This window comes from Trachypithecus francoisi, unplaced genomic scaffold (assembly GCF_009764315.1).
Source record: "Trachypithecus francoisi isolate TF-2019V2 unplaced genomic scaffold, Tfra_2.0 Lachesis_group18, whole genome shotgun sequence".
Lineage (NCBI taxonomy): Eukaryota > Metazoa > Chordata > Mammalia > Primates > Cercopithecidae > Trachypithecus > Trachypithecus francoisi.
Window position 1 is genome coordinate 14,598,579 of NW_022681463.1, and position 18,269 is coordinate 14,616,847.

General features: G+C 45.4%; 1 protein-coding gene across 4 annotated transcripts in view; it reads left to right on the forward strand.

Annotated features, from left to right (window-relative positions):
* Positions 1-18,269, forward strand: part of TMTC4 (transmembrane O-mannosyltransferase targeting cadherins 4) — a 72,611-nt gene that overhangs the window by 5,434 nt on the left and 48,908 nt on the right. For 3 of the 4 annotated variants that reach the window (XM_033177340.1, XM_033177339.1, XM_033177341.1), the window contains 4 exons: positions 737-952; positions 5,158-5,273; positions 6,318-6,534; positions 13,246-13,333. In XM_033177340.1, coding sequence (XP_033033231.1) covers positions 791-952; positions 5,158-5,273; positions 6,318-6,534; positions 13,246-13,333 — 583 coding nt within the window. In that variant the 5' untranslated portion in view covers positions 737-790. The remainder of the gene's footprint in view (positions 1-736; positions 953-5,157; positions 5,274-6,317; positions 6,535-13,245; positions 13,334-18,269) is intronic. The other variant, XM_033177342.1, reaches the window with a different exon arrangement.

The window sequence follows — 18,269 nt, forward strand, 5'->3', positions numbered from 1 at the left end:
ATCTTGACTCTTTCACCAAGATTGAAGGTCATATCCTTACATCGAATAGCCTCCCTTCCTTTCCTTTGTATGGCTCAGCCTTTTCTAGGACAAGATATTGTCCCCACCAGTCATTTCCTCTCTCTGTCCTCTGTGTTGAGCCACTAGCCTAGGAACCCAGCATTCGATCCTGTGCCCTGCCTTAGGGTCTCTCCATTCAACTCCCCTGTCTCTGTCTCAGAGTCTCAGCTCCCTGGCCTGTATGCCTGAATGCTACAAATAGACCATAAGCTCTTTCAGAAGCAGGATTGTGTTTTACACACTACCCTCTCTCCCGCCACACACGCAGTGTGCTAAAACCCAGCGATGACTATTTATTGATTTTTCTTGATTGGATGAGGTAAATCATGCTAACTTCTTTTTTTTAAGCTCTGTAAACTGGTTCAAGGATGATTAAAAATGATTTGCCTTGTGGGCTTGATGAGGATACCATTAAATTCATGTTTCTAAAGGGTATTCCAGCATCAGAAACCAAAGGGCATCTGATTTGATAGATCCTGTGGTCGGGCCCAGGTATCTGCATGTGTTCCGTGTGACTTTTCTGCCCACTAAAGTTTGGGAAGCACGGCTTCAAATTGTTAATGATCGCATCCTATAAAATCATAGCACAAATGACTATCTAGCTGTTACGGTGCCCACTGCAGAAACGGTCCTTCCGGTGTTGATGAATATTTATATGGTGTTGTCTTTCCTGCAGATTCCTAACCAGCATAATGCTGGAGCCGGGGGCCACCAGCCTGCAGTTTTCAGAATGGCCGTGTTGGACACTGATTTGGATCACATTTTTCCATCTTCTGTTCTTCCTCCATTCTGGGCTAAGTTAGTAGTGGGATTGGTTGCCATTGTGTGTTTTGCACGCAGCTATGATGGAGACTTTGTCTTTGATGACTCAGAAGCTATCGTTAACAATAAGGTTTGTATCTCAACTCTCTTTTGGTAAACTTAACTGCCCACCTGTGTCTCAGTAATCATCTAAGTTTGTGTTGCATTGTTCTCTGTAGAACGTAGATTAAGCATTGGCCTTGGCCCCAATGGTGCTCTCGATTTTTCTGTCTCTTTTCAACATCGCTTCCTTGATTTAGTGCCTTTCTTAGTGCTGTCACCAAGGTTCCTAACCCCTGCCTGAGCTCAGGCATTCCCCTCAAGAGCCCCAGTCCACATATGGATCAAAGAGGCCATTCTTCTAAGATTACGAGACAAGGGAATTGCAGGGCATTGCAGACTTAGTGTTTCAGGTTTTGTGAAACATTTCCACAGTTGTTCAAAAAAAAACAAAACCATCATGCATTTGCTGCAGTGATGGACGGGTGTGATCACCTGCCAGAAGGTGCGTCTTCAGCAGCAGGCAGGGAGCTGGCTGCGGCTTTGTCCTTCTCCGAGACTGTCGGGACAGCCTGCTGACAGCTGCTGGGGCAAGAGGAATGTGCTGCCAATGGGCACTGCAGTTCCTGCTTGTTTGGTGTTTGGAGATTCAGTTTTGCTGGACTTGCAGAATCCCAGTCAATTTGCTTACCAGTGGATGCTATGTATCAGTGCAGGAAAAATGGTACTTTTTCCACTCCCTACCCGGAGTTATGGCAAAAGAAAGAGGTTTGTGGGAAAAGATGAAAAAGATTCAAGCAGGCTACAAACCAGAGCAAGAAATGCAGAGGCAGGCAAGATCCAGAGGAGAAAGAACTCGGAAATGGCACAAGTTAGTCTCTCGACAGTAATCTTCTATTACTCAGAAGATATTTTCTGTGTGTGCCTTAGGCAGTGAAGAAGACTGGGAGGAAAATACACATTTAGCTCCCTACTAGATATAATTAGAGCAACTCTTTGTAACACTTTTGAATGCTCTTAAAAATTTGAAGTCATGGATTCTACCAAATAAGTGGAAAGTCATTTTCATGCTGAAAATGTTGAGAACTCTGTATATGACAAGCATGTATTGTATGGGGGGGGAACATGACTGATTTGCATATATTTTATTTGTGACATAATATTGCAATTGATCTCCATTTTGGTGGCACGAACTAGATCATTATTAATGGGTTTTTGTTGTTGTTGTTGTTGTTTTTGAGACAGTCTTGCTCTGTTGCCCAGGCTAGAGTGCAGTGTCACGATCTTGGCTCACTGCAACCTCCGCCTCCAGGGTTCAAGCAATTCTCCTGCCTCAGCCTCCCAAGTAGCTGGGACTACAGGCATCCCATGCCTGGCTAATTTTTGTATTTTTTAGTAGAGGTGGGGTTTCACCATGTTGCCAGGCTGGTCTCGAACTCCTGACCTCAGATGATGTGCCTACTTCGGCCTCCCAAAGTGCTGGGATTACAGGCGTGAGCCACCACACCTGGCCAATGTTTATTTTTAATTCAAGTTCTTCATTTGTAACTTTCCTCAAATTCACTCAGCAGTGTCTGTAGATGATTCTGTTTCAGTTCTTTTTTAAACCATGCTTAAAAGATCTAAGTAACTCTACACAGCTATGTCAAACTGGTGGCTTTTTCATGAGGTGGGGACAAGGTCTTACTCTGTTGCCCAGGCTGGAGTGCAGTGGTGCAGTCATAGTTCACTGCAGCCTCCAATGCCTGGGCTAAAGTCATCCTCCCTTCTTAGCCTCCCAAGTAGCTAGGATTACAGTCATGCACCACCACGGCCAGCAGATTTTAAAAATTTTTTGTAGAGACAGAGTCTCACTGTGCTGCCCGGCTGATCTCAAACTCCTGGCCTGAAATGATGCTCCCACCTTGGCCTCCCAAAGTGCTGGGATTACAAGCACAAGCCACCATGCCCAGCACAGATTGGTGGCTTAATGCACAGAATTGTTTTTCTCACAAAGATACAGTTTTATTATTTAAATTACATTATTTGTTTTGGTGAGAATATCTTGACTCTTCCACTCGTGTAAAGCAGAAGACATATAAAGTGTTAATTCAGAAACCAGGTTGAAAAATGTTGGTCAGCTAGGCAGAACAAAAACACGAGCCGTGTTGTGTGTGGAGGCCCTGGTGTCTGGGTGTAATTCTCGTTACTTCTGTGAGGTGAGGCAGATGAAGCCATTTCGTGGTTCTGCTGAGCATGGTCTTGGCAGTGTTTTCGGGAGCATCACACTGTGCCCCTTTTGTTAACTGGCTAGCCCTCCCTTTTTCTTTTCCTAGTTAATGAAAGGCACTCCTCCATTCATTGGCACTGTGCCTACGGTAATGTGAAACAGGCTGTTACTGGATTTTAGTGACGTTAGAGACTGTTTTCCAGATGCTTCCTTGCAGTATGGAGTTGCCTTTTTTGTTCCTTGAGATGATGATCTTTGAGACAGTGGAGTTAAGGGGAATTTTAGACACGATACAGTTTTTCCATAAATCATTATGAGGAAGAATTGACCTTTCTTTCTGTAGCACACCCTGCTGTGGAGGCTCCACCTAATCAAATATTTAGAGCCTCGTTGGTGTTCATTTCCTGTTCAAAGGGAGGAAAAGATCCTCCACCCAAGCCCTTCACAGCTGACCGGGTGCTTCTGTAAGAGTGTAGAAGAAGGTAGGCTTCCAGGCTTGTCACCGAGTCAACGAAGGGAGCAGGTGGCTCACACGACCTTCACAGAATCTCTAACCCACTCTCGGGGAGTGGTCAGTGCACTCCTGGCCTCTGAAGCCGATCCCCGTGGAAGCAAATGTCACCCTTAACAGTGGACATTGGTGACCAGCTTTGCATCTGTCACCTTTTTTCAAGCCTTTCCCTTTGAGTCAGCAAGCACTTAAGTCGCAAGTGCTGAGCCACACGGTGGGTGTGGACCTTTATTGCTCTTTGGGGCCACCCATCATTTGACCCATTTCAGTTTGGGGCATTCTTAGGTGCTCAGAAGACGATTTGATTAGGGAACTGGCACAGATGGGCTGTGCCGTCAGGTGTGCCCACCTGTTGGAGTTAGGAACTGGTCACACGAGGTGGGGGCCCAGAGGCAGCCGGGCAGTCTCTGCGAGGTGACCGGGGCATGATGGGTGGCTTTGCGCCTGTCATGTGGCCCTGCCCTGGCTTTCCAGGCCACAGGGGGGCTCTGTGAGCTGCACACTGCCCTTTGAAGAATTCCCTTTTTGTTTAATCAGAGTTTGGTTACTGCAACGAAGAATCTTGACTGACAACCCAGGGAAATGATCAGCATGTTGTTATTTCTAGTCCTTAAAACATTCGTTTAATTACGCTTTAAAGAGAAAGTTAATCTGTCATTTTTCTTTCTTACTCCACCACAGTGCCTTGTTTTCCTGTCTTCTCATTAGATACCATTTAAGCCATCTACTTTCATCTTTTAAATGTAAAAAAAATGCATTTTAAGCATCTGTAGTATAGTACCAAATTAAACTACCTCAGCAGTAAGAGAGGTACAGAGTTTTTTTTTTAATATTGAGTGATTCTTGTCTGTAAAAATTAAGGATTTTTTTCAGATTTCATAGTCTGCTAGCTCATGATCAAAAATGGAAACTTAAGAAAATATGTTTATCCACACTTATGTTTTAACTGGGACATTTTGGTAAGTTACCTTATTTATTAGATGTGAGAGGTTAATAGTGATCTTATTTAGCTGTGTGGTCCACTTATTTGACACATATTAAGCACCTTCTGTATATAGCCAGCAAACCCAGATGTGGCCCAGTCCTCGTGGAGCCCAGTCTAGTGGCACAAAGAGTCATGTGACTGTAAGTTGCCAGGGTGCCACGCACTGCTTGACAGGGTGAGATGCCCAGAGACCCATGGAAGAGGGACGGGATCAGCTCAGGAAGGGCAGAGCTGGGCAGCTGGGAGATGAATGGCGGGAGGAGTTGAGCCGTGAAGAGTTGAGGGTGACTGTTCAGGGACGACCCGCACATGCAGAGCCTCTGGGTTGGGAGCTGGCAGGAGCACAGCGCCAGAGACATGGGCCTGCAGAGTTCAGGGGAAGCTGTCGGTCCCAGGAGGGTGAAAGCTGTTCGGTGTTTGAAGCCTGGTGGGGTGAGCCCATGTATATTTTGAGATGATCAACATAGAGAACATGCTGGGCACAGCAGCCCCGCTAGGAGGCCTGACTGCATCCCGGGTGACAGATGGAGGAGCTTGGCTTAGGGCTGGAGGGAGACCCTTGTCCAGAACATCCCCTTTGTGTCCCTGCAGGACCTCCAAGCAGAAACGCCCCTTGGGGACCTGTGGCACCATGACTTCTGGGGCAGTAGACTGAGCAGCAACACCAGCCACAAGTCCTACCGACCTCTCACCGTCCTGACTTTCAGGTAAGCCATGACATCGAAGGGCCTGGGAAGGTCACTCCCGGCTTGTGTGTGACATTGGATACAGGTGTGTGTCACCAGGCTCTCAGCATTCAGGATTCCAGTCAGTGACTCCAGGTGGGGTCTGAGCTGCTCACATACATGGGTCTCTAGGTGCAGAGAAGGCGAGCATGGTCCTGTGAAGGATGGCATGCACATTGGTGGTGGTTCATATTTTTCTCAGTTCTTGGAGGTTTGACCCTTTGCTGGTTAACACCAATGGAGTAATATGAGTGAAAGCGACATGAGGCCTCTGATGAAACTTATTTTTTTCACTACAGAAATAAATAAAGTATAAGTCTTCCTACTGTTAGCAAGTCAATATGCAAAAGCAATATGCAAAAGTTGCAGCTTGCAAACAGTCCCCCCTCCATTAAACAGGGAGGCACTTGCACGGAATAGATGCGTTCACCTCACAAAGGCTCTCGTCCATACCTGCTTCTCGGGTGCACTTAAACACTTGTGTGTAGATGTCCCACAGGAGCGTAGAAGTGATGAATTGGAACCACCAGCAGCTGCAAAGCAGTCAGAATAGGAGTCCCTGCCAGCGGAGGGTGTTTTGCTGGGGGAAGACTGGTGGGCATACTGATGAGGAGCCCTTCTTGGGAGGATAAGCAAGGTATAAGACTGTCTTAAATCCAGGTCCCTAGGGGTTAGCCACGAGTAATGTGTGGAATATTGTATCTTCTTGGAATGCAGCCTTGCCCCTTCTGCATGTGAAACATCGTCTAGCTTTCCTTTCGATTTTCCTCTGCAAGTTGCTTCAGTGCCACTCCCCTTGGACACATCCATTTCATCCCTTTTTCCCTGTAGTTACATTCCCACCTTTTCCACAGCCTTCTTAGCTCGACAGGCATTATTTATCTTGGTGCTATTTTTATCAAGGTGGCACAAAGTCTTCCACTTCTCCTTTTAATATTTCCACATACAAGCCTTCTCCTCCAGACCTTTGCCATTTCTTGCCGCTTGCTGCTGCACGTGTACCCTGAACACCCTGTGTTTCTGCAGGATTAACTACTACCTCTCGGGAGGCTTCCACCCCATGGGCTTTCACGTGGTCAACATCCTTCTGCACGGTGGCATCTCTGTCCTCATGGTGGACGTCTTCTCCGTTCTGTTTGGTGGCCTGCAGTACACCAGTAAAGGCCGGAGGCTGCACCTCGCCCCCAGGGCATCCCTGCTGGCCGCGCTGCTGTTTGCTGTCCATCCTGTGCACACCGAATGTGTAAGTGTCGTCTGCACGAGGCATCTGCATGCATGTGAGAAGTGATATGACACCCCCATGTCGCCTGGTTTCCTAAAACAGGCTCCCTTGATGTACCCATCTTGGTTCCAGAGCTGGAGAAAGTCGACTCCACAGTATGCTCTAGAAATAGAAAGGACACTACATAAATACCCTGCCAGACATTTGAAACAATTCTGTCTGGGGCAGAGACATCTCTTTTGTGAAAAAAAATGCAGAGCACCATATTGGTGGAGACTGTGTAATAAGGTATGGTGTGATCTCTGGTGATACTTTCTGTTTAGCTTGTAGGATAGCACCAGTGGTGAAGGCATGGATGTTAAATATTGCTGGGCTTTGGGGTCTGAAGTTCAGAGGCTAAGAACCGTTCTTCAGTGGAGGGTCTGATGCAGTGTTTCTGTGTTCGCTGACAGTTTTATGATTTATAAAATCCTTTCTTAGACTTAACATGATTGTTATGAAAACGCTGTGACATCACCTGGGCCAATATAACCGTTTCCACTTTAGGAATGAGGGAAAGGCCTGGGAGGATAAAAATTTATCCAGGGTGAGGAGCAAGTGGATGTCGGGGAGGACTTAAATTCTGGGCTTCCCAGTCCTCCACTGAGGAGATGCTGGCGTATTTGGTGTTGAACTGGAAAGTGGTGCCCGTGCCCTGCTGGGGAGGTGCTCGTGAAGTCTCTCCACTCTCCTCCTCCTCACCCTGTGTGATCCTCTCCCCAAGGTGATCAGGCAGCTCTGGTGGGTGCCAACCCTCCTGGAGGCTACGTCTCCATTATCGAGCTGCCTCTGTGTATTTGGAATAGGCTGTGCTGGGATTTCACTAGACATTTGTGAAGTTTACAGGAACCACCCCCTGCACCACCACGTGGACCCTTTGAAAATGCAAAAGGCAGCGTGTTTGCTGAGGGACGAGATTTGACTCGAGTCATTCATTCTGTGAGCACGAAGTGCGTAAAATAATCACATACAGTTTATAACTTCCCTCACAGTACACTTCTCTTTTCATCGGGATTGAAATCTCTACATTTAACCAGTTGCATGTTGCTTCTTGGAGTTTCAAGATGCTGAGCAGAAGTCCTGTTTTTAGCATCTGACTTTATTAAATTGTCTATTCTTCAGTATCAGGAGCGTTGTGGAGTTGTTATCACACCCTCCTCCTGATATCTTTTTAAATCTTTATTTTTTACCTCAGCAAATTCAGAGGACATTAAGGGCTGGATAGGCTGGGGACTGCTGTGTAAAAATTTAGTTATAAGCTCTTTATAGATAACTGTGACTGAATTAGACTTTGTTTCCATCCGAGTTCTCTCTGGGACCCAGATATAGTGTAGCCAGTGGTCCTGAATAAGGGACTGGAAGAGAGGGACTCACTGGAGAAGTTCTGGTTCTGTTCTTCCTTCTCATCTAATTTAGCGTGATCTCAAAAGCAAAATAAAATACTTGAATTATTAGCCAAGGAAAGTTTTCTAAAATTCTCATTTTAAATATTCAGAATTTGATTTATAAAAAGGTTCCAAGTGCCAATAAGTATAACAGTGTGCTTACACATGTACACACTCACACACACTCACACTCCAGATAAATGTACCCTGGGAACATGTAATCTTAAAAGTCCACATTCCAGATGGTTAAAAGGAAACTGAGGCAGACTAGCTCTAGGAGAAAAAGGAGTATTTGAAAAACCTCTCTCTCTTCCCCTCCCCACCAGGACATCCATTCAAACTCAGATTTCAAGAAATACTTGTGGATAATTAAGAGTTAGCGTTGGAAGATAGATATTTTGTATGTTTACCTTTCAGTGTTTCCGCAGATAGTATTCAGTTCCTTCTGTCTGCATTCCCCTATTATCTCCTACCCTGCAGTCAAAAATTTCAGCTCTAGACCAGGCACAGGGGCTCACACCCATAATCCCAGCACTTTGGGAGGCCGAGGCAGGTGGATCACTTGAGGTGAGGAGTTCCAAACCAGCCTGGCCAACATGGCGAAACCCTGTCTCTACTAAAAATACAAAAACGAGCCGGGCATGGTGGTGCGCACCTGTAGTCCCAACTACTCGAGAGGGTGAGGCAGGAGAATCGCTCATACCCAGGAGGCAGAGGCTGCAGTGAGCCAAGACCATGCCACTGCACTCCAGCCTGGGCAACAAAGCAAGACTCTGTCTAAAAAAAAAAAAAAAAAAAAAATTCCAGCTTTAAAAACATGCCAAGAATGGAACACCCAAGGAAACGGGTAGCAGGCGAGCTCCTCCTAGGTGTTCAACGAGGAGCCAGTCCCGCCTTCTGGCCGGCAGAGCCAGCAGCCTGAATCATGGCCTTGGGCACAGCAGCCCCAGCCACATTGATCCCTGTGGGATGAGGACAATGGGGATTTGGTTAGTAAACTGCCTCAGTTTACCCCATTTGTCTCAGTGTACATTTATTAAGAGACAGTAATAGCAGTATAGGCCCCTGCAGGTTTTAGTGACATGAATTTCTTTTTTTTTTTCTTTTTTTTTTTTTTTTTTTTTTTGATACACAGTCTTACTCTGTCACCTAGGCTGGAGTGCAGTGGTGCAATCTTGGCTCACTGCAACCTGCACCTCCCAGGTTCAAGTGATTCTCCTCCCTCAGCCTCCCGAGGAGCTAGGACTACAGGCCTGCACCACCACACCTGGCTAATGATGGGGTTTCACCACGTTGGACAGGCTGGTGTCAAACTCTTGGCCCCAAGTAATCCACCTGCCTCAGCTTCCCAAAGTGCTGGGATTACAGGCGTGAGCCACTGTACCTGGCCTAACATGAATGTCTTTATATTAACATTTACATTAATATGTTTTAGGTCTTTACACTCTCCAACATTTTACACTGAAAATGATTTTGCCCACTGCAAATAAGCACCTGAATTTTCCAGTCTTCTAGGGTGATCAGCCGTCTAGTGTGCCTGAGATTCAGAGGATTCTGGGACTGGGGACTTTCCATTTGAACGCAGTGACAGCCGGACAAATGGGGATGACTTGGGCACCCCACAGTCTTGCCCCCTCCTAGTCTCTGCTTGGTGATGCTGTAATTGCAGTCGGTGTTTTGTGCTCCTCAACTGATGGGAGTGTCTGTCTTTTCTTTTTTTTTTTTTTTTTTTTTTTTTGAGACAGAGTCTCGCTCTGTCGCCCAGGCTGGAATGCAGTGGCCGGATCTCAGCTCACTGCAAGCTCCGCCTCCCGGGTTTACGCCATTCTCCTGCCTCAGCCTCCGGAGTAGCTGGGACTACAGTAGCGCCCGCCACCTCGCCCGGCTAGTTTTTTGTATTTTTTAGTAGAGACGGGATTTCACCGTGTTAGCCAGGATAGTCTCGATCTCCTGACCTCGTGATCCGCCCGTCTCGGCCTCCCAAAGTGCTGGGAAAACAGGCTTGAGCCACCGCGCCCGGCCGTGTCTGTCTTTTACTAATGAGCCCCCGCACATTGCTGAGTGGGTTGTAGACACCCAAAGCCTCTGACAGGCCAGTCCCCACTGCAGGGAGGAGAGTCTGGGAGGGCCACACAGCCCCTGGTCTGCTGGTGACTCTTCAGCTCTGTGTGGCTGTCAGCAGGAGGACCCCAGCGCTTCCCTGAGGACAGAAGTGGCTTGTATGGGCTTTACTTTTTGTTTTCCTCAGAGTGTTGGGGAAGATTTCACTTTGTCTGAATTCCAACATCGCGGAGAGAAGCTCGGGCCCCCTTAAGAGTTCTGCCTGTACCCAGGTGTGGTGGTGTGCACCTGGAGTCCCAGCTACTTGGGAAGCTGAGGTAGGAGGACCACTCAAGCCCAGGAGTTTGAGGCTGCAGTGCGCTATGATCACGCCAGTGCACTCCAGCCTGGAAAACAGAGTGAGACCCTGTCTCTGAAAGTGAAAAATGAAACAAAATGTTTAAAAAGAGTTATGTCTACCTAATGAACCCAGACTTTAATCCAGAAGGAATCGGGTGGGGAAACCTTCCCCACCCCCCTAATTCCTTTTCATGGCCCCCATGGAAATTGTACCTATTGGGGAAACGATGGTACTGCCTGCTTTATGGATTCAGAGGGATTGCAGTGATTTCTCCAGAAAACTCTGAGTATTTCACATTATTTGTGAGAAAAAAAAATAGCCTTTGTAGAAAAGTTTGCCTAAAAATACATATTATGCAAATATCAGAAAAGGAAAAGAAAATGTTTTCTTGCTTATGTACATTCTCAGACAGTGATTGGATACAGTCCCTCCTTGGGTAGCTTTTTCACATTCTTTTAGTGAAATCTCTCTTAATTACTATGCCAGAAAAATTCATTATAAATACTAAATGCTGTCTTGCTTTAAAACACTTCCCATACTTTAAAAATGTTGTTTTTCTTTATGTCAAGGAACATAATGTACATTGCTTAAAGTCGTGGGATGGTCTTCGACAATTAGCAGAAAGAAACATTTCTGTAAAAATAAGCCTTTGATGTTTAAATTTCATTTTTGGTGATTCTTCAGATCTACCCTAGCCATCCAGATAGCAAGTGGTTTAGGCAGCCTGGCCCTCCTGGCCCCTAGCCCTAGTATTTTTCCAAACCACTTTCTTCCCCCTCTCTCACCTCACTTCCCCTTGGTCTCTGACACCTGCTCCCCCTGTTTCCTGTGACCCTATTCTCTGTGGTCTCCTTCAGACAGGCTTGTCTGGCTTGGCATTCATTGCTTTCTCTTCTCTAAAGGGTTGGGATTCCAGTCCGTCCTGAGGTGCTATAGAAAGCCACAGCTCTAAGACGCTCCTGTCTCCTCTCGTGTCCTCCTGGCGTGAGGACCACAGAACCAGGACGCTCCAGCCGCCTCCTCACTCACCCAGGGCTGTGGAGATGACATCTGAGCTTCTGCGTCCTTTGTCCTTTACCTTTCTGCTACTCCTGTTCACAGACACACCCCATAGGACCCACCGGGGAACTCACCGTGAGCCGCACCCACCCTGTACCAGGCTCTGTTCTGTGTGGCTGCATCTCTGACTATTTTACTGTGTCCCTGATGGAGTGAGTTTCCGGCCCTGAGGATTCCAGAGCTCTCATTGTATATTCATTTCATTCGTCAGGCAATCGGATTGTCCCCTCCAGCATCCTGGCATACTTGTTCCAGATCTGTTACGCCTTTGCTTTGTCTCCAGCTTCCTTCTCGGTGGCGTGTGTGTGTGTGTGGTGTTCGTTGGGTGGATTTAGCAGCTTATTCAATCTTCCCAACCATCACCTAACACCATAGGCTGCCACGTACGCATCATCAGGAGGTCACAGTTACAGTGACAAATGGTCCTTGGCATTTCATGTATAACTGGTGTAGGGGAATCTGCTCCTAAAAGACATTCTTTTTTAGCTATTGACTGCATGTGAACTTGAGAATCATATGTAAATAGAGTAATTTCATAGTCAGTGTATATTTTCTTATCTTGATTTTTAGAAAAGTCCTTTATTCTGCAGCTCATATATCACATCCCCATCCTCTGGGAAGGGATTAACCTACCAGCCTTTAAAGTGATACCTGGACAATCACAGCAGAAGCTTTGGTCCGTGTCACATTCGGGTGCCAGTTAGTAAAGAATCCCACGTAGACTAGTCCAGTACCCCTGGGTGGAATTCTGTGTCTTTCATCACCGTACAGCGCTGGGAGAACAATGGCTGGAGTCATCAGCCTGAAAGAAAGAAACACGTCGTTTATATTGCTTCTTTCTCACTGAGGAAAGGAAGGGCAGAGTCATCATGTGGAAAATGTGGGAAAGAAATGGCAGAAATTGTATTCAGTGCTCATCCTACTTGTGAATCATTCTTGAAGCATTCGGCTTTCCAGGTTAACCCACTGAATCAGTTTGGGTCTGAAGGGAAGGAAAAGGGGGCAGAGGCAGCTTTGAAGGATTACTCCTGTGTCTTTTTCTATCGGCAGGACGGCTTCTCACACTTCTCTCGCACCTTTATGTCCTTCCTGTTTCCAATCACATTTTATTTTTTAAATATCATGCCCTTTGAGCTGATACCATTTTCCGATTGAAAATCCACTTTGTGACCTCAGAAGACTCAGTCTTTGGAGCTCTTGGGTATCGTGTGTTAAAGAGCACAGCTCACAGCTTTTATGGCACACACATATCGCCGTCTCTGTCCAGCAGAATAGCCAGCAGCAGGTTCAAACCCATCCGCTGTTCTCTGGAAGCAGTTAAATCAAGTCCTATACCCAAAAGGAAGGAGAGAACCAGTTGTAAGATAACACCAAGCGCTGTTGCACAGCTACATCGTGTATTTATTTTCATAGGTGGCAGAGTCTGGGAAGTTTCTTGTTTTATATGTCTAAAGAATTTTGGTTTTGGCCAGGCACAATGGCTCACACCTGTAATCCCAGCACTTTGAGAGGCAGAGGTGGGTGGATCGCTTGAGCCCAGGAGTTCAAGACCAGGCTGGGCAACATGGTGAAACCCCGCCTCTACAAAAAATACAAACATTAACCAGCTGTGGTGGTGTGCGCCTGTGATCCCAGCTACTCAGGAGCCTGAGATGGAAGAATTGCTTGAACCCAGGGGGTTTGAGGCTACAGTGAGCCAAGATCACACCACTGTACTCCAGGCTGGTGGCAGAGTGAGACCCTGTCTAAAAAAAAAAAAAGAAAAAAAAAAATTGTTGTGTCTCCTAAGTTTAGGATTTGCTTAAATGTGTTTTATGTAATTTTTTGTTTTCTTCCCCCTCTTTTAAGGTTGCTGGTGTTGTCGGCCGTGCAGACCTCCTGTGTGCCCTGTTCTTCTTGTTGTCTTTCCTTGGCTACTGTAAAGCATTTAGAGAAAGTAAGCATTCCGTTTGCCTTCTTACTTTTCCACCTTCTTCATGTTTTTGTCCTGTTGAGCAATGTCTTAACAGGTGGGAAAGAATCCATCTATATGACTGTGTCACTCGGAGGGGATGTGGACCAGAGGATGCGTAAACTCTCTTTAGATGTGTATGTCTGTTTGCGCCATCGCTTTTTCCATAATGCAAAGCTCTGACATTGGTGTACACACTGTGGCCTAGCCCATTGGGTATTGAGACCAAGAGCAGAAGCAGCAGCAGGATTGAGTTTTGCTATTTTATTTCCTGCAAAATTATAGGATTGCGAATGATTCCAGGACAGCCTTTCCTGTTTTGATGTTCTAGGTATTTATTGCCCAGCTATCCTTCCACAGCTTCCAAAGGTGTCTTGGAAAGAGCCAGGGAAATTTTTCATAAACTGTCCCTCCTTCATCCCATCCTGTCCAGACTGAACCCAGGCTCAGGCCCTGTCTTGGAGCACCTGCGACTGCACTAAGGTGCGGCAGAAAAGTGACCCCAGTGGCCCTAGCCTGTGCCAATACCCACTCAGGGCATGGTTACACACAACCACACCCACCTCCTTTTATTATTATTACTTTATCATGCCTGGATAAAACCACCACTTCTTCCCATCGCTTGTCAGTTTTCTGATACTTTAGAGAGTTTGGGGACAGCTGAGCAGAACAGCTTCAAGTATTGAGAATAGTGGTGGTGACTTTTCTTCCTGTAGCTTAGCAATAATGCACTTCAGTCTCTTCCTGGGATAGGGGTCTCCCCACCGGTGATGATTATAAATCTCCCAAGAGACACGCAGCCGCCAGAGACCTGACGAGGTTGCATAGGCTGGCCCCATAATGAATTCAGTACCATCATGTGGCTCTTCATGAGACAGTGAATCAGGAACGGGACTGGGAGGGAGGGGTGCCTTCACTGCCTCACTGTTAACATTCACTACAGATAACGGTTCTTCCTTTTCAAAAGTTGGCAATTAAATCTGAATGTACAGATACAGATGATAACAGTTTATCAGAAATCATATTTTTCCTGAAGAAAATTAAAAATTAGGAGTTGTGGGCCTGGCACGGTGGCTCACACCTGTAATCCCAGCACTTAGGGAGGCCGAGGTGGGCAGATCACTTGAGGTCAGGAGTTCGAGACCAGCCTGGCCAACATAGTGAAACCCCGTCTCTACTACAAGTACAAACATTAGCCAGGCGTGGTGGTGCGTGCCTGTAGTCCTAGCTACTCGGGAGGCTGAGGCAGGAGAATCGCTTGAACCCAGTAGGCTGAGGTTGCAGTGAGCCGAGATTGCGCCATTGCACTCCAGGCTGGGTGACAGAGCAAGACTCTGTCTCAAAAAAAAAAAAAAAAGGAGTTGTGACTTTTCTCAAAAACAACTCTAAAGTTTCTGAAAGTGCCATTTTATTGATTTTAACATATCTTCCCTTAAAGTCACTACTCCCTATTCTGAATGGATTTCAAAGACATCAAAGTGATTTTTGAGGAAAGTACTAAACCTTGATAGATTTAACTTGTGGGGGACATCATTTAGTAGATATGATGGAACCTGTCACTGCTTCTGAAGGTTGCTCTTGTGAAATAATGAAATAGCTATCATGATACGAAACATTTTTCCCTCAGGTGAACAGATACATATATTGGCCTCCTTTAATGGAGTATTCTCACAGAAAAGTGAAAAGGCTAGATATTTTATATCCTTTTTCTGGAAGCTTTTACTAACCGTTTCTGTTTTAATTCACAAATTTGTATATTCTTATATATTACATGTATATTTTGGATACATTTGTAAATTATAAAATTATTTCCAAGTATCCATACAAAAGATACATTTTTTATAAAGCTTTTGGCAAGAAACCAATACCAAAGTTAAAGGCACTGAAATGGGTGATGGCTGTTCAGTTAGTTAACACTTTGACTTATGAGAAGTCAAATAAGAAGAAGTCACAAGAAGACTTATGAGAGACAAATAGAAGTAGTCTATTTCAATACTGACATAAATATATTAACTGTAAGTACCAACGTGACCTTTCTTGTTTGTCTGGTAACGTTCTTTTAGCATTTATAATGTTTATTTTTAAACTGGAAGGAAATTACGAGGACTGTAATGTTAAGTTTGTAGATGTTTGTGAGAGCGTTAACCTGGGCGTTTTTGCATTTGCAAACCGACAGCAGTGGCAGCTGTGGCCTCCGTAGGAACCTTTTTAAGATGACTAGATTTTGACTTGGTTGAAGTTACTTGGGGCAGTTAAAAGACAGATGGGTGGACTGGGAAACCTTTGAAGAATGCTTTCTCTTGACCTCTTGTCTGCAAGCTGCCCCTTCTTCATGGGATCTGTTCTCTTGTTAACATGAACCCTCTTGAGGAAAAGGAAAGCGCTGATTTAAATGGAGCCGATGGAGTCGCCTCCAGACTGGTCTCTGGGCCTTTGCAGGCACCAACAGCTTACTGGGTCTTTGGAAAATACAAAACGACAGTAGTTTGCATCTTATGCTCATCCAGGCCTTGGTGTCTTGACCCTGAAACTGATTGTTTGTCCTGCATTTTGTGTCCTTCCTGTCCCCTCATGGTGCCCACCTGCCCTGGCAGGCTTTGAGTTACGGATCATGACCATTTTTCTTGGCAGTGTAAAGTGGACGGTTTAAAACACCCATCCTCGAGCCGCTTTTTCTATCATTTGGAATTGGCTTTCACTGCTATTTTCCATTCCCACTCATCGCTTCCAGACTTCCGCTGGAGTGATTGGATCCTGCCTCAATTCCATCGCAGGCCTGGAGGCGCAGAGCCGCCTGGATTCTTGAGAGAGGGCCTTAGACACACGGTGACCAGCTTACTTGGGGGAGTCCCCTGTGTCCCACATGTGAGCAGGTCTCTGACCCCTCCCCAACAAGGTTCTGTGCCCTGAGACCCACCCTCTGTCACTTCAGGACCTCAGGACTGGATATCCAGCCCCACCCACCTCGTTCCCTGGCCCAGCGACATCAGAACAGCCCCTCACGCTGCCAGCCCGTCTCTCCCCTCCTCCTCACAACTCCCAAAGTTCCCTTTGTCTGATCAACCCCAGAACCAGGGATAATGAAGTCTGCTGGAGCCTCTCCTAGTCTCTTAGCAGAGGCACTGTTTTTAGTAACTTTTCTGTTTCTGATTTTCCATACTCCTTTTTAAACATGCTAAGAATAGAATGTGCTGCTTTGTTGATAGATGACAACTCTTTGGAATAATCCTTGAACATCATCATGTTAATGTTCAATTAAGTTCGTAGGGTGCTTAAGAGCCTTTTTTAGGAGGAGAAAACTTTCTACAAATTAACAGTACCTTTACAGAGAAGAAGCAGTAAGAGTCCCATATGCAAAAATAATTCCGGTTAAAGTGTTCATGAAAAGCCGTGGTTTCTGATTCTGTTCTAAAATAGTAGAAAGGCTTATTGATTTTAGTCGTTCATTCCATCACCAATAGTTAATCAAACTTTAAGGGTGTTTCTTGTACCAGGTCCAGTTTCCGGTGCTGGGGAGACAAAGACTAGAACAACAAAGTTCATGCCCCTGAGGGGCTTACCGTAACTCCAGTGTATTTTGATTAAAATAAAGCTTCCGTGATTCAGAATGTCTACAGAGCTGAATATTCTGGTTCTACTTCCTTTCCTGTTGACTTTTTCCTTCCTGTACCCCTCATAGCAGGCACTCAGTAAGGATCCTTTCTTTTCATGGTGTGTTTATGCAGAAGGGGAGGCCATGGCCTTTATTCTACTTATTTCCTTCATCTTCTATTAAATTTCCTTCAGTACAACAAAACAGAGCTCTTGATCCTAATGAAAATTCAGGTGTATATATATTTTCATTTGGATCTAGAGCTCTGTTCCTTTGGAGTTTGAGATATCTTAAACAGTCACGTTTATTTACTTACTTATTTATTTTGAGACCAAGTCTTGCTCTGTTGCCCAGGTTGGAGTGCAGTGGTGCAATCTCAGCTCACTGCAACCTCTGCCTCCCAGGTTCAAGTGATTCTCCTGCCTCAGCCTCCCAAGTAGCTGGGACTACAGTCATCCGCCACCACGCCCAGCTAATTTTTGTGTTTTTAGTAAAGACGGGTTTCGCCATGTTGACCAGGCTGGTCTTGAACTCCTGACCTCAAGTGATCCGCCCACCTCGGCCTCCCAAAATGCTGGGATTATGGCCTGAGCCACCATGCCCAGCATTGTTTTTTTGTTTGTTTTCTGTGGTTTTGTTGTTGTTGTTGTTGTTGTTGTTTGAGATGGAGTTTTGCTCTTGTCTCCCAGGCTGGAATGCAGTGGCACAATCTTGGCTCACTGCAACCTCTGCCTCCCAGGTTCAAGCGATTCTCCTGCCTCAGCCTCCAGCCATGTTTTTATTTTACCCCATCTAGTCAGTACAAATTGTACAAAAAGCTGAGTGGTAAACACATGTATTTATTGTCATTGCAATGGTGATTTCTTGTTCCAAGTGCCCATGTCTATAAATGTTCAGCAGAGAACAAAAACTAACTCTTTTGTGGTAGACAAGTCCATTATTTATTGACATACAAATAATAATGCCATTTAATGTTTAAATTTGAGGTTTAAAGTAACCTTGATCTTTGTACTTTTGGGATCTGAACATAAATTCAAAGAAAGGCCTAACATCAGAGGAACAAATTTAATATTATTTTATAAGGGAACAAAAAATTAAGTACTCTGAAATTAATGATTCAACTAGTTAATAAGTTCTTTCAGAGAATGCATTTTTTTTGGTAACATCATTAACTTTTTTTATGGATGGGATGTCTTTATTATAAAATTCTGGACAATTTTTAACTGCTTGAGTTTATTCACAAGCAATCCTGTCCTAATCTCTGGAATCCTAGTATTTTCAGAAAATGAAAAATGTACTCACATAACATTTCTGGGACTCTGCCTCTTT